The sequence below is a fragment of the Netta rufina genome (genome assembly GCF_964035555.1).
Source record: "Netta rufina genome assembly, chromosome: 21".
NCBI classification, from domain to species: Eukaryota; Metazoa; Chordata; class Aves; order Anseriformes; family Anatidae; genus Netta; species Netta rufina.
Window position 1 is genome coordinate 5,526,616 of NC_140145.1, and position 21,520 is coordinate 5,548,135.

At 54.8% G+C, this 21,520-nt stretch overlaps 1 protein-coding gene across 1 annotated transcript; it reads left to right on the top strand.

Annotated features, from left to right (window-relative positions):
* Positions 1 to 298: 298 nt before the first annotated feature.
* On the top strand, positions 299 to 19,669 carry YWHAG (tyrosine 3-monooxygenase/tryptophan 5-monooxygenase activation protein gamma). The gene is made up of 2 exons (XM_084299736.1): positions 299 to 592; positions 16,295 to 19,669. Exons 1-2 carry the CDS (start codon positions 506 to 508, stop codon positions 16,949 to 16,951), a joined length of 744 nt encoding a protein of 247 aa, XP_084155862.1. The 5' UTR covers positions 299 to 505; the 3' UTR covers positions 16,952 to 19,669.
* Positions 19,670 to 21,520: the final 1,851 nt, after the last annotated feature.

Consider the following 21,520-nt stretch of genomic DNA (forward strand, 5'->3'; position numbering starts at 1 on the left):
CCCGGCGGTGAATCAGCAGCGGGGCCGCCGCGCCCGGCCCGGGCGGGGTGGAAAGGGAGGAGGATGGTGGAGGGGGGGAGGGGAGGGAGAAGGGAGGCGGCCATTTTGTCAAGCGGCCAGCCGGGGCGAGGCGCGGCGCGCGGGGCGCGCTGGGAAACGGAGTCCTGGAAGGGGAGCAAGGCGGGGAGGGTGAACGGGGGCAGGACTTCATCTCCCGGCGTGCCCCGCGCGCGCGGGGAGGGGAGAAGGGGGGCGGGGCTTGCGTGGGCGTGGCCCGAGGGGGGCGTGGCCTGCAGGGGGGTTGTGGCGCGCTCGCAGCCCCGCCAGCAGCCGCCGCCGTCCCCGCTGCAGCGCCGGGAGCCGCCGCTTCCTCCTCGTCCTCCGCCTCCTCCTCCTCTTCCTCCTTCCTCAGCCGCCTCCTCCTCCTCCTCCTCCTCCTCCTTCTCCTCCCGGAGACCCCCTCCTTGCCCTTCCCCCCCTTTTCCCGGGCTTCCCCCCCGCGAAGATGGTGGACCGCGAGCAGCTGGTGCAGAAGGCCCGGCTGGCCGAGCAAGCCGAGCGCTACGACGACATGGCGGCTGCCATGAAGAACGTGAGTGTCCGCCCGCGGTCGGGCTGCCTGCCCGTGTGTCTGGCTGTCCGGGTCTGGGGGTGCACGGGGGGGACCCCCCGCCCGCCCCTTCCCTGCCCCCGGCCCCCTGGGGATGGCTGCGGGGTGGGGAGGGGGCGGCTGCGGGGAGGGGAGGGGGTGGGGGAGGGCACGCGGACCCCTCCCGGTCCCCCCTTCTTGTCGCCGGGTCCCCTCCCCTGTTGTATCTCCAGCGCTGAGCCCCCCCCGGCCCTGCCCCAGCCGCTCAGCACCGTGCCCCCATCGGTGGTCCCCATCCTTTTGCCCCAAACCCCATCCCGGTGTCCCCATCCCCTCCTTAGCCCCCCGTCCCCATCCCATAAGAGGTGTCCGTGGGGTGCGGCGCTGCCCCCAGCCCCACACAGGGCTCCCCACCCCGTGGGGTGAGGCTATGGGGTGGGGTTGGGGGGCTCTGCCCGCACGCCGCTGTCCCCGTGCATCCCTTCCTTCCCCTGCGAGGCTCCCTGACCCCGAGGAGCCGAGCCTTTAGCTGCCAGGGCTTTGCCTTCTGTGTGTGTTTTTTTTTTTTTTTTTGCTGCACTTGTTTCGAGATTTATGAATTGAGTCATGTTGTATTCATTTCACGCTCTTAAAATAAAGACTCTGCATATAGCAGGCTGATCTGATTTGTGACACCGAACGCTTCCCCTTCAATGCTGACATTTTGACAATGTAAGAAAGTAAAAAAAAAAAAAAAAAAACATATCTCTGATCTGATCTTGCAAACAAAGCAATCGTGGGAGGCAGGATCAAGTCATTCCAGAAGATTCTGCATTTGTCATATTGCAGAGAGGCTAGACTGGGTGGAGGGAGGGAGGGGGTGCTTTAAAGGGGAAAACTGTTCTTTATGTTTGTCTTCTTAGTCAGGTCTGAGCCTTTGAGAGGAGCTGGGGTGTCCTCCCTTGCTGATGAGGAGGGAATGCTGATCTGGGAATGTCGCAGTCTGGCTGGGATGCAGCTCGCTGAGCCCAGATTGCACCATTTTGACAATAACCTTGCATTTATCAAGCAGACAAAACTGTCACGGGCGGCGATCGGGGAGGAGGGCGGAGATGGCTTTTTCAAGGGACGGGGTACGGATAACCAGGACGAGATGGCTCCGCGTGAAACCCCCCGGGCTGCTCCTCTGCCGCACCGCGGGCTTTATTCCGCTGCCCCATCCCAGCACCCATTCATTGGGAGGCAGAGCTGGGGGGGCAGCAGCAGGGCTGGCTCCGGGCGGGGAGCACAGCCCCTAGCACAAAGCCAGCGGGGATGTGCCTGCAGACTCAGCACCGAGGCTTGGGGCAGGATTTCTGCTGTTGGAATTTCCCTAACCTGCCTGCCGGGGCCGGGTCCCGAACCCCAAATTGTTGTTAGAGATCGCACATATGCTTCTTAATTTTATTTTAATTTTTTTTTTTTTTCCTTTTAGCCCCTACCGGCCCTGGTGAAACATAACCTTGGCCCTCGGGGACTGAATCACAGTCGTGCTGCTGCCTCCCGCCAGGGCGAACAAAAGGCAGAGCTGGCGGAGCTTTGTTCCCCGTGTCCCTGCGATGCCGCCGCCGCCACCACCCAAACTCCATCCCCGCTCCCACGGGCACCTCACGCTCCCGTTCTCCCCGCTGCCCAGCCCCCAGCCCCGGCCGTGCGGGAGGGAGGCTTGTGACCTCGCGCCGATTTCCGTGGCAACGCGCAGTGATGTCATTTGTGCGGTGGGACGAGCTGCAATGCGCCCAGGTGGTAGCAGAGAGCACGCAGCCCGGGGAATGCAGCAGCCCGCAGCTCGCCGCTGCCTCACGTCCTCCCCGGGGCAGCACCGCCGCAGCTCGCCATCCCCTTATGGGGTCGGGTTCCCCCAAAGCCCGGCCGTGTGCCTGAGGGGTTCGTTTTCCCTGCAGATCTCGCCCCATGAGCAGGTTTTTGTGGCACTAATGGCTGGTGGTGAGGCTTGAGTCCCCCATTGTCTGCTGCCCCTCATGCCCTGTAGGGTTATTTAGAGTTTTAGGGTCGCCGTGCCAACAGCGGGTGCTGCTGTGGGAACCTGGCTCTTCCTTCATGCAGCAGATTTCTTGGGGTGCCCCAGGAAAACCCCAGGGAACAGGGGTGAGACACCACCAGGCCTTGCCTGTGCGTGACCTTGGTGGTGCCCCTGGGCTGTGTGGGGCTGCAATCAGCCCTGGTTGGCGAGCAGAGAGCCTTCTCCTTCCTCCCTCGCTGCCCCACAGTACTTTTTTTGGGAGCGAGCTGCCTTTTTGTCCAGCTCTGCCTCCTCTCAAGCCTTGTAGCCGGGGCCCGGGATCAATATCCATCGGGCAGGGAGCGGCCGTGGCTCCGCGCCAGGCTCCGGGGCCGGGAGCCGCCTGGGTGCGGTGCTGGCCTTGGGAGGGCACCCATGGGGAGGGCACCCATGGGAGCCCCACCAGCTCCTGGCGAGATAAATGCTGTGACTTGTGCAGGGTAGAGCTTGGCTAAAAAGGGTAGGGGGCTGTTTCATTGCTCCTACCCACCGTGTAGGAACGGGGGCACGTGCAGGAGCCTTCAGGCCCCCTGAAGGTCCCCGTGAGGGGAACGTTTGGTCGCTTGTCTTGGGGTCCCAGCCGTGCCCTGTGGGTGAAGGATGTTGGTGGGTGACTGCTGGGGATGCCCAAAAGCTGCTGCCCGAGCCTTGGTGCAGCAAATGGCTGCTGTGGGAGGAGGAGGATGAGGAGGAGGAGGCCAGGCGTGGAGAACCACAGCCTGTCCTTCACGCAGGTTACGTGGGCTTCTGCCACGTCTGCTCGCCAGGCTTGCAAGCTGCCACCCTCCGAGTCCTGTGACCAGTTTAATGCTGATTTTTCCCTCAGGAAGTGTGGATCAATGCCTGAGGGGTGCCTGCACCTCGCGAGCAGGCCGAGGAGGGGAGGGAGGCCTGTGATGGCGGGCCGGCTGTGGCGGCAGCAGCCTGAGCTGTTGTGGTGGCGCTCCCCAAAGGGCTGGGGAGGCTCTGGGGAAGCCATTTCCAGCGCCAGGGCGCAGAATTTCTGCTGGCATCTACCAAATGCGGTCCTTCTTCAGCTGCCACAGGAGTTTTGAGGGGTTCTTGGCCTGGCTGCCTCGCTGGCACCATTTTGTGTAGGCTTCTCTGGGCTCAAGGTGACCTTGTGGGTGCCCGGGTGGCCACAGCAGATGGCACCTGGTGGGCTGGGGAAGGCTCTGTAGGAAGCCCTGTGCCCTCAGGCACCCTGTTCTGAGTTCTCTTGGCTCTGCTCAAACCCCATCAGCAACCCAAAATGGACCGTGGCCTTCCCCAAACTGCCCCAGCCCTTTCCAGGGGACCCCCACGTTGGGGTGGTGCTGGGGTCTGGCACCCTGCGAGGTTCAAGGAGGTTTGAAGCCCTGTGTGGACATGGGGGGATAACGGGTGGAGGGGGGCAGTGTGGCATCGCCTACCCTAACCCTGTTAGCTGGCCAGTCCTTGAGTTTTTGGGAGCTCCTAAGTCTTATCTCCAGGCTTTGGGAAGAGCCAGTCCTGTAAAAACCCTTCTGGGCTCTTCTGGGTTGGCCAAGTGTGACAGCAAGGAGCAGCCTGATCACAGATAGCTTCCTTTGAACCAAATGGGAGTCGTTGAGGCTGTGTTGGAGAACACAGCTGCTGAATCATCCGCAGATGCCTCGGGTCCATGGAGACACTGAAGGTCTTGGGCAGGGGCTCTCCAAGGGCCCTTTGGTGTTCTGGGCTTACCTGCAGGAATTTGGTGTGCTGGCCAGCCCTGCGAGCGCAGGAGGCTTGGTGGGAGCTGTTTTGCACTTCATTTCTTCTCATGCTTGTTCTGAACTGAAAACTCTTGGACCTCTGGAGCCCAGGCACTCTCATCTTGTCTCATCTAACTGGGTGATGCCACTGGGCATCCAGCCCTTTACCAGTTCCCAGCAGCACGCTGGCCTCCTGCCTCTCTGCTCCCCTCCATGCAGCAACAGAGCTGCCTGCGGATGCTTTTGGGGTTTGGGTTGTGCTGGTAGGAGGTGGCTGAACCGAGGGCTCCAGCCGTGCCCCCGAGTTGCTCAGCCTCACATCCAGCCTCCTGCCTTAAATCTGGAAGGACCCGGTGCTCCCTTGGGGCTTTGGGGGTGATCCCATTGCAGCCTTGCCCGGTTTTGGGGCAACTGTAGGTCTGGTGGGGCTGAAGCACTGAGCGTCCAGCCCTGTGCACCAGGAGGCATGGGGAAAGATGAGATGTGCTTGCACATTCGCCACTTTGATTGATACATGCTTGTAGCTTCAGCTGAGCTTGGAATCGATCCCTGACCAGCTCTGACTCTGCAGGATAAAAGAAGAAACATGTCTCATGGTGCAGCTGATGGGGCTGCCGTGGCTGGGAGAGGAGAGCAGTGGTCACGGCTTTGGACCTGGAGAGACCTCCCTGGGCAGAAAACAATGAACCAACTCCACCACTGAGCTCCTCAGCTTCCATTCTGGGCAGCTTTGTGCCAAATGATCCAAGGAATCCTAGGAGCATTGTGGGCAAGGGTCACATATTCTAGAAAAACACCAAAAAGCTTGAGTTTTGGGGTCTAGCTGCTGGTGCTTGAGGAACCAGCTGCTTCTTGGGAGGTGGCTTTGTCCCTGCTCGTCCATGTTCTGGAGGCTGAGGTGTTGGACTTGGGGGCTCAGTGCCAGCGTGGCAGGGATGAGCGAGGAGGTCTGGCTGCTCTGTGTGTCCCAGCCAAACATCGTGTGGTCTGCAGGCAGGTACAGAGGAAGGGGTGGCTTGAAAATGCCTGTGGTTGAGCTGGAGGGAGCCTTTCCTCGCCAGGGTCGGTGTCTGGGGCTTGTAGGACTGCGGAGCTGAAGCCGCTTGCTGTTTTTCTGCCCCCTTCCACCTCCTGAACCGCGACCAGTGATGAAATACGGACGCGCAGTGGAATAACTGCAGTGCAAAGCACAGAAAAAATGGGATTTGCCTGGCTTCCCAGGCACTTCGTTGACAGATAGGACACAGGCACCATCTTCTGCCGTGGCAAAGCTGTGCCGCAGGGCTTTGGTTGTCTCGGGCTGACCGATGGACCCGTGGTGCTTCCAGGCACAATTTTGCTCTTTGGTGCTCTGCAACTTGAGATAGATTTCAGGAAGCTAATGCTGTAATGAGGATTTTTGTGCTCCGTGGTTTGGAGCCAGCTTAGACCCTCTTTCCTTTGCTATTCATGCCTTCGTTACACCTTTCTGGAAGGCTGGAAGCCTTAACCAACTTCTTTTTTTTTTTTCCTTTTATTGAAAAGATGAGTAACTAACCTGTCCTTGGCTGAAGTCTTTGTCCCTCCTATTAGACTCATGTTCGTGATTCATTCAGACAAATGGCAACCTGCTATCTGGGAAGCAGAACACAAATAAATCCATAAAAACAGGAGCAGGTATTTACTTCACTGGTTTCTGAAGCAACGGCCGCCCTGCTGGAAGGCGATAATTGGAAACCAATTTTACCACCTGCTCAAACGAAGGGGAGGTGGCTGTGAATTGGTGGCTGTGCTGGCACCGTGGTTTTGTGTCTCAGCCTCTGCAGCCTTCATCCCGAGCTGGGGATGTTCAGATCGATAGCCGGGGGCTGGGTTCACGCTGGCGGTGGGCAGGTAAAATGCTCTTGTTTGTGCTCCTGCCTCTGCAGCTCCCAGCCTTTGCAGGTGTGGGAAGTCTTTTTTTTATTTATTTATTTGTTTATTTATTTATTTTTTATTTTCTCCCCCTGTGGAGACAAAATGGCTTTCTGAGAGCCCAGACCAGCCACGCTCTGTGCTGTGCTGCCTGCAAGCTTGGCCGTGCTCTCCTGTGCAGGCTCCTGGACTGGCTCAGGACAGTCCCCTCCCGGTACCTGCATCCTCCTCCTGCCTCCCCTCCCTTTGGCATGGAGCAAACGAAGCCTTTGGGCAGCACAGGAGGCAGTTCATGAGCCTCTTGACAGCAAGTGGGAAAGGGGAAGGATGTAAACCCACAACCAGCCGGCTGTGGGGTGGTTTGGTACCGTCCCAGCCCCTGCTGTCGCGTTCAGCTTTCTCTTGTTCCTTCCTCCTGGCTGCTTGGTGTAATGAACGCTCCCTCCTCCCATCCCCAAACGAAGGAAAAGCGACGACAAAAAGCCATTTCTGCGCTCTATTATTTATTTATTGAAGCAAAAAGGCCCGGCTCCTCCCTCCAGATGTCAAGATGCGGGATTCCTGCCCCACCGTGCCGCGGGTGCTGTCGCGGGGAGGAGCTCGGGATCCCCTGGGCTTTGTGCGGCTGGGCTGGGCACACAAAGGCAGCGAGGCCGAGCTGCTCGGCCCTCTGGCCCCACAGAATGCCTGCGGCTGCCTTTTTTTGTGGGCTGGAGCTCGGGGGGGGGCTGCAGCCCTTGTGCTGGGGCTGCCGGAGCCTGGCTGGATGCGCACAGAGGCATCGTGCGGTGGCCGCGGTTCTCCGCCGTAGCGGGGAGCGGTGGCATCTGGGAATGCTCCGAAATGGTAAATTCTGGAAGAAAAAGGGAACTGAGATGATGAGGCAACAGTGCCCAGGGTTCCAGGAAATGCAGAGAACACCATCTCAAAAGCAGAGCTTACTGGTGCTGGCGAAACAAAAGCCTTTGTCTGCTTATTTAGGTGCAAACGTCCGCCGATGGCAGGTTTTTCATTGTTTTGTGAACCCAAGGATGAACTGCTCGTCCTGCACGCCCACGCCGCTCAGATGCGTTCTGGCCGTGCCCTCGCCAAGCCCAAACCTGCTTCAGGAGCTGGCACGGCGCTGGGGCTGAAAGCCTGGCGCTGAGATCAGGCGGCTGAAAATGGAGCGATGACGGCGCGGCTGCAAAAAATGCACCGAGCAGGTGATCTGTGGCAGCTGCGGGGCATGTAGGAAGACAAAAGAAGTCAATAGGGAGAGGAGGTGTCAGTTTGTGTTTTTTTTTCTTTCTCCTGTGCTAAAATAGGTTTGGTCACATCTGAAGAATGACCCAGCACATGCTCCGTTGGGTATTAAACCTGGTTTTTGGCCCGGCACCGGTGATCTGGTGACCAAGGGCAGTGCATTAGTTAACAGCAGCAGGAGAGTAACTAGAGAACATGTCCCTGATGGCATGAGATTCCCTTAAAGTGATCCCCAGATTAGGGATTAGAGTGCTTAATGTTTTTTTTCCCTAAAGGAGATGTTAGGACTGAGTCAGCCTATGGGCGTCCGAGGCGGCCGCGCTCGGACGTACGCAAGTCTGCAAGGACTCAAAGTACAAAGCATTCCTTAATTGTTTGCAAATTCCTTCTGATCTTGCTGGATGGGTTGGCCAGCTCGGGACGAATCTTTGCTTGCGTATCAGGCAAAGCCGCTTGGCGCGTCGATGTGCTTCTGATTCCTCTTTAAGGTGGCTTCGGCAAGGCTCTAGGAAAATATCAGCGAGAAGGCTGAGCTTCAGGGCTAACGAGGCTGCTGATGGACGTCTTGTTTGGACAGTTGTGCTTCTCTGCAGCAAGAAGTTTATTAATAGTAGCTGGAGAAGCCGTTGCCGTGCAGTGCGCTAACATACGCCCGAAAGCTGCGGCAGGAGATCTGCGCTTGTAAAAGACTAACGCTGGGTCTTCAGCAGTGAATGAGAATTTAGGGGGGATTAACAGGCTTTGATTTACACCCAGATGGGGAAGTCATCGGAGCTTTGCCTGTTTATGCTGTGGGGCTTTGTTACGTGGGATGAATTTTTCATTACCTTGGAGCTGAGAGCCTGGCTTCTCGCATTTGGTGGTGTCAAGACCCTGGTGCTTACAGGCTCTGTCACCTGTGATGAGCTGAGATCAGATCTGTGGTACACGTCCCATGGGCTTCAGGACAGGGCTGGGAGGAGATGGTCAGAGCCAGGCGGCGGTGGTTAAATCTGCAGTCAGATCTGGGTTGGTAAAGTGACCCTCCTTGTAAGGGTACCCATTGAAAATTGGCTGCAGTGCTCCAGAAAGCTGCTAGAGCGAAAACTCGAGTTGCTTTTCTGCAAGCCCATTTAAGAAATAAAATTGTCTTTGCTAGAGGTGTGTAAGATCAAGCCTGAAATCCCTGAAGCGGTGGGAGGGCAAAGTACATCTGGAGGGATAATCACCTTGCTCGCCGGTGCGGAAATTAAATCCATCGTGGGGCTGGCACGCTGGAGTCCACCTGGGCGTTCTGGAGGGGCTCTGGCTTAAAATGGTAAAACACATTTCAGACACTGCAAGGAGCATCTGGTTCTGCAGACCAGAAGACCTAGAGCAAAACCGTTTTTCTTTAATGCTTCTAGAACCTTGCCTTGAGCAGGCTTGCCCAAAGCGACTGGGGTAATGAAACGAAGCGGTTAAAAACCTCCTGTGCTAGCTGCAGGGGAGCTGTTTGCATGGTGGCAGCTTCTCCCGTTTCATCCTGCTGGAGCAGCAGCCTGCCAGCTGTGGCAGTTGCCTCTCGCTGGGAGAAGCCATGCGAGCAGGCGAGAATTGCCTGGTTCGTCCTGCTCCTGCACGCCTCTGCCCCTCGTCCAGACACAGCCCTGCAGGCACTGAGCAGGACAAGGGCTGCAGACGGCAGCTTCCAACAGCCAGAAGACTCTCACCTGGCCTGTAGCAAACTGGTTCTCCTCTCTCTACTCTGTCCATCGGAATGGGGTTGGTGGGTACAACACAACACGGTCATTTCTCCAGACGAACATCTCGTGGTGGCCTGGCCCTTCCTGGGAGCTCCGGGAGGGATGCGATGATGTGGTGCCGGGTCACTCACCTCCCAGCAGTGGGGCTGAAGGTGAGTAGGGAAACACTAATACCTGAGCCAGATTAGTACTGTTAGAAGCTGTGAGGTAAGTCTTTAAGCAGCTAAAGCTCCCAGCAGCACCAGACACTTCCTGGCATGGAACCTGGTTTGTTTAGCTGGCCCCCGCTGATGCGCCAGAATCCCCTAGAGGCTGCCTTGCTTGGTTTTACTGTTTTGCCATAAAGCGGAGGGGAGTGAGTCTGTCTGTATTAACCAAGTCATAAGGCTCTGGGAATGACCAGTGGTGGTCCTTTGGATGGTTTCTTCAGCTAAAAATGCTGTGAACAGATGGGCTTCTCTGAAGAAGAAAGGTACTTGAATGGAAAAAGTCCATCTCTTTTGGCATAACCAAAATGCCGTTGAGGAAAAGGCTGCAGTTATTCAAGAGCTGCTCAACTGACACCTGAAGAAGCTTCTTCATGCAACTCAAAACGTCACTGAATTGACATTCTCCTTGTAATAGCTCAGAATAAATCCCTTTTAAACTTTTGGCGTGCTCCCAGACCATATCCAAGCTTCCACGGCAGTGGCATGCTGCCATGCTGGTCTGCTGCATGTTTTGCAGAAAGCTGATACAAAAGGCACATTTTGAACAATATTTTCAAATAGTCTGAGGCAGGAGAGCTCCTCGGGCTGTTGAGTGATGGAACAGGGTGGTGATCTTGGGCTGCTGCTACGGTGCTTGCAGAAATGCAAGAGTGGGCAGATGTTGCTTGCCAGCCTGCCATATCTTGGGGAAGGAATAACTTGGCGTCCCTTCTGTTCCTTTGCAGTTTGCAGGCAAAGGTGCTGGTATCCCATCTGTCAGAGGCAGTGTGATGAGCCCTGAGTGACAGTGCTTCGAAATGCTCAGCCTGATGTGGATGGACTTGCTGCTTCCTCCATCTGGTGGTAGGAAGGCATCAGACCAACAGAGATTGATGATTTTTCCCAAGGGTTTTTAATAGGTACAAGGCAGCTAGTGGCAGCAAGACAGCGAAACAAGTTGTCCTGCATCCGGTTTTCATCTTGTTAAATAGCCTGCCTCTTTGTAGGGCTAACAGGAATCAGGGTGTTCATAAGGAAAGCAAGAACTTGGACTCTAATCCTTAATGACTCAAAGCAAATACTAGCTGTAGCCGCAGCTCCCTGCTACAAGATGGTGCAATGCCAATTCAGAAACGGTGCGTAGCTTGGCATGGAGGCACTTGAAATGCATACACCTTGCCCATGCTGGGAAGCTTGGGCTATTCCTCCCCACTGCAACGTGTCTGGGTTGTCCTCTTTCAAGTCAATAACCATTTCGGATGGCAGGGTCCAGTACCGTACCTGGAGGCCGTGTGTGGAAAACAAAGAGATGCTCCCTTGGGGCTGTCTTATCTGAAAAGCTGCAGAAGAAGCTGGTGGGGCAAATCTTTGGCACCCAGGTGTTGTATAGCAGGAAAGCCTTGAGCCGTTAGACCAAACATTGGGACTGCAGCTCTGCAGATAAAGGCCGATCCTTGAAGTGCTATCAAATGCAGAATGGGAACAGCTCAGAGTTCTGCTTCTGGCACTGGCTCTCTCACCACAGCTCCCTTATGACCTTTTGCATGCAGAAACTTGAGGCAGCAATGACCCAAGGACTTGAAACTTGTTTTTTTGTCTAGCTTAAATCCAGTAGAGCCAGACTGAAACTGAAGTAGATCTGCAGGCTCTAAGGACTGATCAAACTCATGTGTCATATGATGAAATTCACTTTGGCTTAAGTAGTTGTTGAGCTATGGAGGCCAATGAAATAAATGAGCTCTTGCTTTTCATGTCTCTCAATTTTGGAGGCTTTGTCTCAGGTGGTTCAAAGTTGCCTTAAATAGTAAAGGCTACAGGGTATGATGAAAGCTCCTGTTAAATGGAGGAGCATGCAGAAATCCTAATCAGTGTCTGGAGTACCTAAGTATCCTCTGAGATCCAGTTATGCTCCAAGTAATGAGCAGCCTTACTTTGCAGACACTGCTCCGTGATGGATTATGAGCCATTTCAACCTTAATGGCAGAACCATCCGCTGTGCCTCAGTGTGCCTTCAGCTTCTTTCAGCCACTGTCTTGTGATGGCCCCTGAGAACTTCAAAACGGGAACCAGAATATGATTATTCATCCTGAAAGAGTTGAACGAGACAGCAGAGGGGAACTAACTTCTGCCCACAGCCTGCATGTGCTTCTCTGGTTTTGTCTGAGATGAGAGGAAGGGTCTTATCTGTAGCCTAAAATTCCCCAGCTATGCTCAGATTAAACAAGAGGATGGTGGAGGAGGTCAGAAAGGAGAGGAGTAGTTATGATACGACTTCCATTTTAGAAGTATAACGTCAGGGAGGAGGCTAGAATACAGGTGAAGAAGACCCGAACCCGTGAAGTCTGGTAAGATTCTTGATTTAGATCTAGTTTAACACACGCCTACTCTGTGTCAAAGTAGGACAGTGCTTAAGAAAAGCATCTTCCCAACTGCATGATGGCTTCCTAGGACAGCTTGCTCCTGAGTGTTCAAGGAGAAGCTGTTCTTGACTCAGTCGTGTGACGTTTAGCCATGCCTGTAATCACGCTACAAGGTAATGGCAAGGATTTAATGCGCTTGAAGGAAGGTATTTCTTCAGAAACTAGATATGGAGTGAAGCAGGGACAGAAAATGTAGGTAGGGATGTAGAAGTCTAAAGATGGCTGCTCCCATTGCTGGTGCTTTCAGACTCGGTGAGAATGTCACTGGTGGGACTTCAGGCCCAACGTTGTCTTAAAAGCCTATTTACGTTTTAAAAAAAAATGAAAGAGAAAATGGGACCTTCAAGCCAGGCCTCAGTGTGACTAGCGAGTCGTGTGTGAGGGAAAATGAGGCGATAGCTCGGGTTCCTGTTGGAAGATAACTGCTGGGTTACAAGGTGCAGAAGCCACAGATCAAACACGTGCTGAGAAAGAAATGGCTGTTGGGTGTTGTGGTGGAAGGGGAGCTGTGGCTGTACTGGTGGGGTGTCACAGAAATGGCCCTTTTCTAGCCTAAAAGAAGTGAGCGGCCAAGGGCTGGGCTCGGGCAGGCCCCTCCAGGCCGAGCGAGGTGTTTGAGAGGCCTTTGAAGGGAGCCAGCAGCTGTTGGCCCTACATCGCTCCCGTTAATTGCGTGTAATATCAGATTGTCAATCAGCCACGCGCAGGATCACAGGGTTGTGGTAATTGGTGACTGCTCCACTGAAAGGGTGGCATGTTGTGGACAGCTCGGGGTTCCCGTGGTTGTCTCTCTCCAGGAAAGCTTGGCTCCTTGTAGGTGTCTAGTGTATTCAGGGACTCAAGATCTCTCTTGGGCAATCAGAAAAGCAAGTGTTGGGGATTATAAAATGGATTAAGTTGTTGATGGTATTCCCCAGGGAAGAATGTTTGGGTCTGTTCAGCTTGCTCTGCTGTGTGCTGTAAGATAAGACATCAAAACTAGGTAGCAGCCATAAATGGGTGGGCACTTGGTTAAAAATGTCGATGAAAACCTATTGTAAGGGTAAGTGGGGAAAACTAAACCCTGAGATGCACCTCTGCTGCAGATGCTCTGTAGCTGAAGGGGCCATGTGTGCTCAGAAATGGTTCCTTCAGACCTACTGATGCAAGGCAAGAAGTGTGGAATAGAGAGTCCTGGAATAAGCAAACTCACCAGCTGGGGGCTGGGAGCAAGTGTTTTGTGTAGGTCCCAAAGAAACCTGATTGGGATGCTTCTGGAAAGCAGGCCCAGTAGGACCAGCCGTGGGCTTTTGGAGAGTGTGGGCTTCAATGTTAGGGGCAGGTGAAGTTCTGCCTGGCTCCCTGGCTGCAGCATGGTGCTTGAGCGTGCCGGGAGCCTGTCAGGCTCTGGATGTGGTGCTGGGTCAGAGCTCAAGGGTGTAATGGTGAAACTGGGAGAACCCCCCCTGGGCTCCTGTTGCCTCTAAAGGGCTTTTACAAATCGATGGGCTTCTTAAAGCTAGAGATTTACAAATCTCTAGAGTCTGGAGCAGTAGAAACCCTAACCTCGCAGTACGTTCCTGTTGGACTATCTCCGTTCTCTGGGGGCCCTCCAGTCTCTGTGTCTCTCCTCAAGCACTCCGGGCTGAAGGGGCTGTGTCTGTCAAGCTTCCAGCTGTGTTTGGATGGACCAGCTCTTTTCACTGGCCTTCCTATGCCACATGCAAGACTGGGCTCCATTTCAGACACGTCTCCTTGCCCCCCAGTGCCTTGCTGATCTGCAGGGCCACGAGGGGGAAAGGAGGCTGGGTACGTAGTTTTGCAGGTCGAGGTCTGCTTCCCTGTGCCGCCAGCCAGGGAAGTAAAGCTCCAAAGGGAGCTCTGGCTCCCAGTCAGAGGCTGGCTCAGTTCCTGCCAAGCCCTTTGAATGTCAAGCTGTTGTTTATTCACTTATTTATTTTGGCTGTTGAGCTACCCTCACCACATGTAGCAGTAACTGGGTGGCACACGGATCCTGTGAGGCTGTGCCCCGTACCCCGCGGTCACGCTGCGGCCTTGTAAGTGCCCAGCACAAAGCCGCCGTGCGGTGGCCTTCTGGTGGGGCTGTCAGGGCTGTGAGCACTTTTTTCCTCTCGTCTTTCCAGCGGGCAGCTGCGATTATCGCTGTGACCATAGTGGTGTCGCAGCTTTTATTTTGGGACACGGTTTGGGAGTGGCAGCAGGCCTAGCACTGCTCCCGGTGACGTGCCTGATGAGGAACCCTTCCTGCTTTGATAAGCTCCCCGCAGGCTCCCTGGAGAAATCTCTGCATTCTCCACAGGTGTATGTTCCATCTGTCAGCGATTTTTTTTTTTAATTTTTTTTTTTGAAAGGATTTTGACAGGCGACTTTCTTCCGTAATCCTTAATAGCTTCAAATTTAAAATGTTTATGGCAAAGCTAATCCTACGAAACTCCCTGTAGCTTTAATGAATTTGTCCTCCTGCAAAACTCTTGTGGTGGGAGGAGGTGAACCCACTGCAGTGTGCCTTCTGCGGCAGTGAATATCTGGAGGCAGGGCTGTGGGGTAGCTCTGCCATCCACCTGCCTGGGCCCCATTTAAAGCCAGTGTGCCTGCCTGGTGAGCATCTTGCTAAAAGCATGACCTCACTTGGTTATCAGCCTCCGTAATTAGTGTCGAGATAGAAAACCTCTGGGATTGGCGAGTCTCTTGTATTACAGCAGCCGGTGTTGGACACTCGGGATTTACAGCCGGAAGGTTAGGTCATATATTGGGTTGGGATTTCTGGATGCCTCTTGCCCCTATCTCCAAGGATGGACAATCCAAAAGCCCTAGGGCAGGGGGACACCGTAATTGTTCTCGATTATCTCTGAAAGTTGGCTTTATACCACAGTATCTCTCATTAATGTTTGTGCAGGTGTTGTGCAAAGGGCAGAACGAACAGAGCCATCTCAAGATGTCAAGTCCTATAAAAACGCAGCTAGACACATGTGATGTTATGGCACAGGGCACCATATAAATGCCTATAAATGGGTCATATAGCACGTCACGGCTGAGCCTCTGCCTCATGCCCTCTGTGGGCAGAAGCACATCAGGAAAAGGAGTAGAGGGGGGCTGGAGGGGAGCACCGGCACGCTCTGCTCGCCACCAGGGAGACTGTGGTGTAGCAGTAGCTTGGGTCAGGGAGAGCACACGTTGGGCAGGCCACGGCTTAGCAGCAGCAAGGGGGAACTGGGGGCAGAGGTGGATGCCGCTGGGACGAGCTGCCGTGGTGGCAGGAGCGAGGTGAGCGTTCCAGTGAGATCCTGGGTGGGTCACCTGCTCCTCACGGCCCAGTCCCTCAGCTTCCAGATTGCCATTGTAAATGTGGTTATCTGGGCCCCGAACGAACCTCGCCCTTGCAGAAATGACTCAGTATTTGCAGAAGCCTTTCGTTTACAAACCGTGACCTAATCCTCGTGGGAAGTGACTGCGGAGAGGAGACGCGGCAGGGCCCGGGGTGCGTGCGCCCTTCGGACGAGGGATGGCAGCTGTCAGCACGCAACCAGGTGGCTGTACAGGGTTGTCCCAGCACCCACGGGTGGCTGTGGAAGGAGCCCACGCATCTCTGAGCTTGCCCAGCTCTAGCAAGGCCGTATGGCTTGTACAGTGCCTGGCTGGCTTCTCAGCCCCACTCACGGGTCCTGCCCCGGTGCCATCAGCCAGCGGTGGATCAGTGGGAAGTGGAAGGAGGTCACGGTACCAAGAGCAGCGCTTCCAGGAACTCAAGCGACCAAGGCGGTGTTTGGCAGCCTGGTTGTGGAAAGGCTCCGCTCCGTCGTCTCCTTCCTTAATCACTCTGTTGCTGCACGCTGTAATGACTAAATTGCCGTGTTGCGTGAGGCAGGTGGAAGCGATACTGTGCATTAACGCTCTGATCGTCAATGAAGAAAATCCTGTGTGGGAAGAGCATACTCTTACCATGTGAGCTTTTAAATCCTTATCTCAAATGCCTTAGGCAGCTACAATTTTAACATCTAACGTATTCTTGAGGCATCTCAAAAGAACGTACCGTGCTCATGGGAAGCGGAAAAGATGAATATGCCGTAGCCGAATTGTGTTGTTAATCCATTCGCCTAGCTAGTAACCCTACAACATCTCCACCCTCTTGCTCTGATGGTCCCTCACGTCTGCCTCTCGATGTCTGATGCTCATCCTGCAGGTGAAATGCATCTTTTTTTTTCCTAGCGGATTTCTCTCGTTCTGGAAAACACCGATCTGCTAAGATGGAGAATGCCTTGAATGAAAGCCACCCTTCCCTGGCTGAGGGGCTGGACCGCAGCACGATTTCCCAGCTGGGAGGAGATCGGATGCCCAATGATTTGGGGAGCTGGCGAGCTGGCTGCGTTCTCCACACCTCGCTCCACGTGGGGAGCACCCGAGTGCTGAATGGTGACGGGAATGGCGAGTGGCTGTGGCTTAACCCGAGTTTCTCTCTTCTCTCTTCCTCTCTCGTTACAGGTGACAGAACTGAACGAGCCTCTGTCCAACGAAGAGAGGAACCTCTTGTCTGTAGCCTATAAGAATGTGGTGGGGGCGCGGCGCTCTTCTTGGCGAGTAATCAGCAGCATCGAGCAGAAGACCTCTGCCGATGGGAACGAGAAGAAGATCGAGATGGTCCGGGCCTACCGCGAGAAAATAGAGAAGGAGTTGGAAGCCGTGTGCCAGGATGTGCTGAGCCTGCTGGACAACTACCTGATCAAGAACTGCAGCGAGACGCAGTACGAGAGCAAAGTCTTCTACCTGAAGATGAAAGGGGACTATTACCGCTACCTGGCCGAGGTGGCCACTGGTGAGAAGAGGGCGACCGTGGTGGAGTCTTCGGAGAAAGCCTATAGCGAAGCCCATGAGATCAGCAAGGAGCACATGCAGCCGACCCATCCCATCAGGCTCGGCCTGGCACTTAACTACTCAGTTTTCTACTACGAGATCCAGAACGCCCCGGAGCAGGCCTGCCACCTGGCCAAGACGGCGTTCGACGACGCCATCGCCGAGCTGGACACCCTCAACGAGGACTCCTACAAGGACTCAACGCTCATCATGCAGCTCCTCCGCGACAACCTAACGCTCTGGACAAGCGATCAGCAAGACGACGACGGTGGAGAAGGCAACAATTAGACCCCCAGATGGACTGGCAGCCGCACGCTGATGCTAACTACTGCAGTCTTTATTTTTTTCCCACGAGTGGGGGGGTCAGGGGTGGGGGAGGGAACGGGAGGGGACACCTTCCCAGGGAGGCCCCCCACAACCTGTCTTTGATTGCCTCTTTGACATTTTTGCCAAAACACCACTAGTGGAAGTCAGGCTGGCTGTGCTGGTATGGAATAGCAGCCTCACTGGCATATGGACTGTTCTGTAGATTATTAATACAAGTGGAGCTGTCTTTAATTTAACTTTATTGCTAGAAATAAAAGGGTTTAAAGATGAATTAACTTGAATGGAATGGCCCTCGTTTTTAAGAAAAGCAACACAAAAAGGAAGTTCTGTGGTTCCAGTAAGGCTTTGTGCGTTTGTTTCTTCAGTTCAAGTGCCGTGTGTTTGTACCACGTCGCGGGGCGTCTCCCTGGAGCGCCCTGCCTGTCAGGGCATAGCTTAAAATCCCCAAATTGAAAAAGGAATCATAATAAGTAAAAGACTAAAGAATTTGGGACTTGCAAAGCCCCGGGATTTAGGCCATTTAATCTTTTTAAGATATTTATTAGGGTAGCTTACAGTATTAACACTAAATTGCAGTTTACAGTATTTCTACATTACAGCCATATGACATCAAGCCTTTGATTGTCTGTTTTCTTTTGCTAGTTCTTTTGGCTTGCCTTCCTGATCAGTCCTCGCCTGTGGACTGGCTTAGCTATTCTGTGTCGCCCAAGGCAAGAAGCCCGCCCGCCCGAGGAACATCAAAGCTGCTCTAGTTTTTTGGTCAACAGCTTAACAGGTGCTTGGCTAGCGGCTGTTTAAACTATTTTAGTCCACAGCAAAAGGTTTAAGAACTTAATTAGAAAAGGGGGAAGTGTTTAAACTTAAAATGCCACTTAAGAGAAGAAAAAAAAAAAAAAAAGAGAATTCAGGTCTGTATGTCATGTACTGTGTTTGGTATTTCAAAGACCATCCTGATTTAAGGTGCCACAGCTGCTTCCTCAGGGATTGCACTGCCATTTCACTCTGCCTGACTTTCTCCCACTGTACCATGAGGTTTGTCAGCAGATCTGCAGCACCCAGGCTCCCTTGTTGGTCATCAGGGAAGCCAGGTGCGTTTTCTTTCTCCTGGGGAAGCTTGTGGTGTAATGAGTGAACTTCAGGAGCTTAGAAACTAATTTGGTAGAGAAATCCTCAAGGGAAGAGCTACAATCATAGACATTTCTATCAAGCATCAGGAGCCCAGGAACTTAGTTCTCTTCTTAACAAAATCCTTTCCAAATCTGTCTTACCTGGTTGGGGGTGGGAGACGGGGCATCTGAGTTTGCTTAGCAGGTAATATTTACCCCATTTTGCGTAAAATTTCTATTTCTTTTTTTTTCCCCCCCCTTGCATAACTGTCGGAAGTTCACTGCTGGTCTCCGGCTTGCGGCGCGCTGCCCCGCGTAGCTTTTTCACTAAAGCTTCGTGGCTGGGAGAACGGCCCTCGGGGCAGCTTTTTTTCGAAGCAGGCTTTCACCCTCCCTCCCGAGAGCCCGTCCGCAGGCAGCGCGCGGCGGCGGTGGCGGCGATCGGGGGACCCCCGGTCCCGCCGGGGTGGCAGGGGGGCACCCGCCCTGCCTCGCCGCCCTCCGACGAAGCCGCAGGGGCCGCCAGCCCCCCGCTCAGAGGTGAGATTGCCCCGGCCACGCTAGCCAAGCTTCCCATCGGGTGCCTTTGCACGGAGAGCCTTGCCGAGCCCTGCAGTCGGCGGCGTGCCACGCGCCCCAGCCGCGGCCGGCGAGCCGCCGGTAAATGCCGCGGACTTGGAAGATCTGTGTAGGCTTCTCACCTCCCTTTGAGTTCCCGTCGTGTCCAGTGAGCAGTGTTGTCCCAGCTGTATGATTTGGAAGTGATTTACTGGAATTACAAAACCGATTTTATTTTATTTTATTTTTTTCTTTCCGGCTTTTGCTCTGGCTGCTTTAGGAAACTTAACGCAGGAGAGATCGCACAAGAGGGCTAAAAGGGGAGTGGGGTCAGGGACTTGATTTTTAAGCAGCTTGAATGGTTTCTTTCATTTTTTAAGAAATGCACTTGCCTATGATACTGTCTCTCCAGTGAAATGATTACTGCTCCATTACTCTATTGATACAATATTGTGCATGCTAGTGTCGTATTTCTATACAGTAGCTTGAAATTTATTAACTTATACTGTAGATGTTATGTATTCCTATGACAAAATAGTCTTCAAAAATTTTTTAAAGTTTTTTAATTTATTTTTCTTTTGGGGGTAAAGTTTGCTCTACCAAATAGTGATCGTAACAAACTGATCTGTTATGGATGTTGCTATAGTGACATGCAATTATATATGATTTTGTTTTTAAAAAGGAAAAAAAAGCAAAAGAAAACACCAGTGTTAGCTTAATCTTAATGTCTGGTGTTCGTCATGGTGAAATTATAACTATTACAGTGTAGGAGAACAATGACTGTGTTCTTTGAATGAGCCTTTGTTTGTGCTTTTTGTCATGTTATGCAGTGAACTATTTTTAAGGTCTAATCAGTGATTATTTTTCCAACTCCGTGTTTCTGTAAGGAATTATTTCACACACGGACCATTCTTAGCAGTTTTCCTCAGTGATGGAATATCATGAATGTGAGTCATTATGTAGCCGTCGTACATTGAGCAAATAAACTTACAGATCTGACGTCAGCGCTGCTCAATTCTTGCGTCTGTCGAGTTTCTGGGGGTCCGGGGCAGGGGGTGGCGTGATCGGGGTCGGGGGCTTGGACCCCAGCCCCAAATCACCACAGGTTGGGTGGTGGGGGGAGAGCTGGGATCACAGCTGGGTCCCCACCAGGCACCTTGGTGGTGCTTGGGCTCCCGAAATGGCGAGGGAAGGGCTCGGTGGGGAGGGTCTCTGCGTGCTCAGGGTGGGCACGGTGGGGTCCTGGGGCTGGATCCCCTCCCTTGGAAACCCTCGGTGACTCCTGAGCCCTGCGGGGTGGGCACGGGCTGGGTCCCTGCCTCCGGGGATCCCAAAACCCCCTTGGGGAAAGGGCTGGGGACGGCCCCAGGACGGTGACAAAAGGTGCCCAGGGCTGGCACGGCACGGGAGAGCGGTGCCACCACGGCCACCTCCCCGTCAGGGTGACTGGTGCTCACTGCCCCCCCTCGCTGCCAGGACGCCTTCCCTGCACCATCCATCATCCAGATTTACGCTATTGGTTTCCCCCTTGCTGTCCCTGTGTCCCCACATCCCTTGGGCTATGCGGGTGGGTGCTGTGGGAGAACTCTCCTGGCCCCCCCAGATGGCACATTTGGGGGCTGGCACCTGCACCACCATGGTGCCTCGGTTTCCCCAGGGCTCCAGTGTCATGGGGGTGTCATAGGGTTGGGGCTGAGCCCAGCCCAGCACCTCCCAAGCCCCAAATTAACCCCATATCTCCCCCCCCATGCCCCCCTCTCCTCAGTTTCCTCATTTGGAGAGGGAAGCGGCCCCCCCAGCTCCAGCACCGTGCACACCAGCGGTGCCTGTGCACATCCGTGTGCACGTCTCTGCTGTCTGGGCAGGATTTGGCCCTAAACCGGGGCACTACAGCCTGACGGGGGCTGGGTGCTGTGGGGTGGGGGCCAGCACCCACCGACACCCCTATCCCCATCCCCTACAAGCTCCGGCTGCTGGTCCCCGATGCTGGAGCTGCTCTCTCTATGGCAACCGTCTCCATCGCGCCGGTTGCCGTGGCCACCCGTCCCCAAAATGGCACAGCACAGCGGGGTGGTGGTGGGGGGCAGGAGGATGCTGTGGGTGAGGGGGGGCTGGCAGCAGGGCCCCCCGGCCACAGGATTCCTCCCAGGTCACCGGCTGCCTGCCTGCGGGATGACTCAGGGGGGATTAGGGGGATTTGCTGCCCGCGGCCATGTAGGGCCAGCCCTAAGCCCCTGCGCTGAGGCACGGGCACGTGGGGGGCACGGGGAGCGTGGCCCCCCCTCTGTGTGGCACCAAGCCCTGAGCTGGGGCCAGGGCTGGGCGTGGAGCCCCCCCCAGCCACCTGAGGCATCGCCATGGGGTGAGAGGAGGGGGCATAAAGGGGCAGGGACACCCTGGCGTGGGTTGGGGATGGGGGGGGGCCCGTTCCCACCTTCTGGGGGTCTTCTCTGCGACCTGGGGGGGGGGCAGCTTGTTTTTGAGGGGTGTGGGGACCCGGCAGGTTGGGCACGTGGAGGGATGAGGTGGTGACACCTGGGGTGTGGGAGAGCTGTGGGGTGCTGAGACCTGGAATTTGGGAGCCCGGGGGTGCCGGGTGTGGGGTTGTGGAGACCTGGGATGGAGGAGATTGGGCTGTGGGGACGCCGAATTTTGGAGCCCCAGGATGTCAGAGCCACGAGGGACATCGGAGGTCCGGGAAATTGAGATCTGAGGTGTGGGAGGCGTGATGCTGAGGGTTTTGGAGACCTGAGCTGTCAGAGCCCAGGGTACAGAGACCCGTGGTGCTGATGTGGGACCCCAGGAGGTGGAGACCCCGGGGCTTTGGAGACCCAGGAGGTGGAGACCCGGGGTGCTGGAGGCCGGG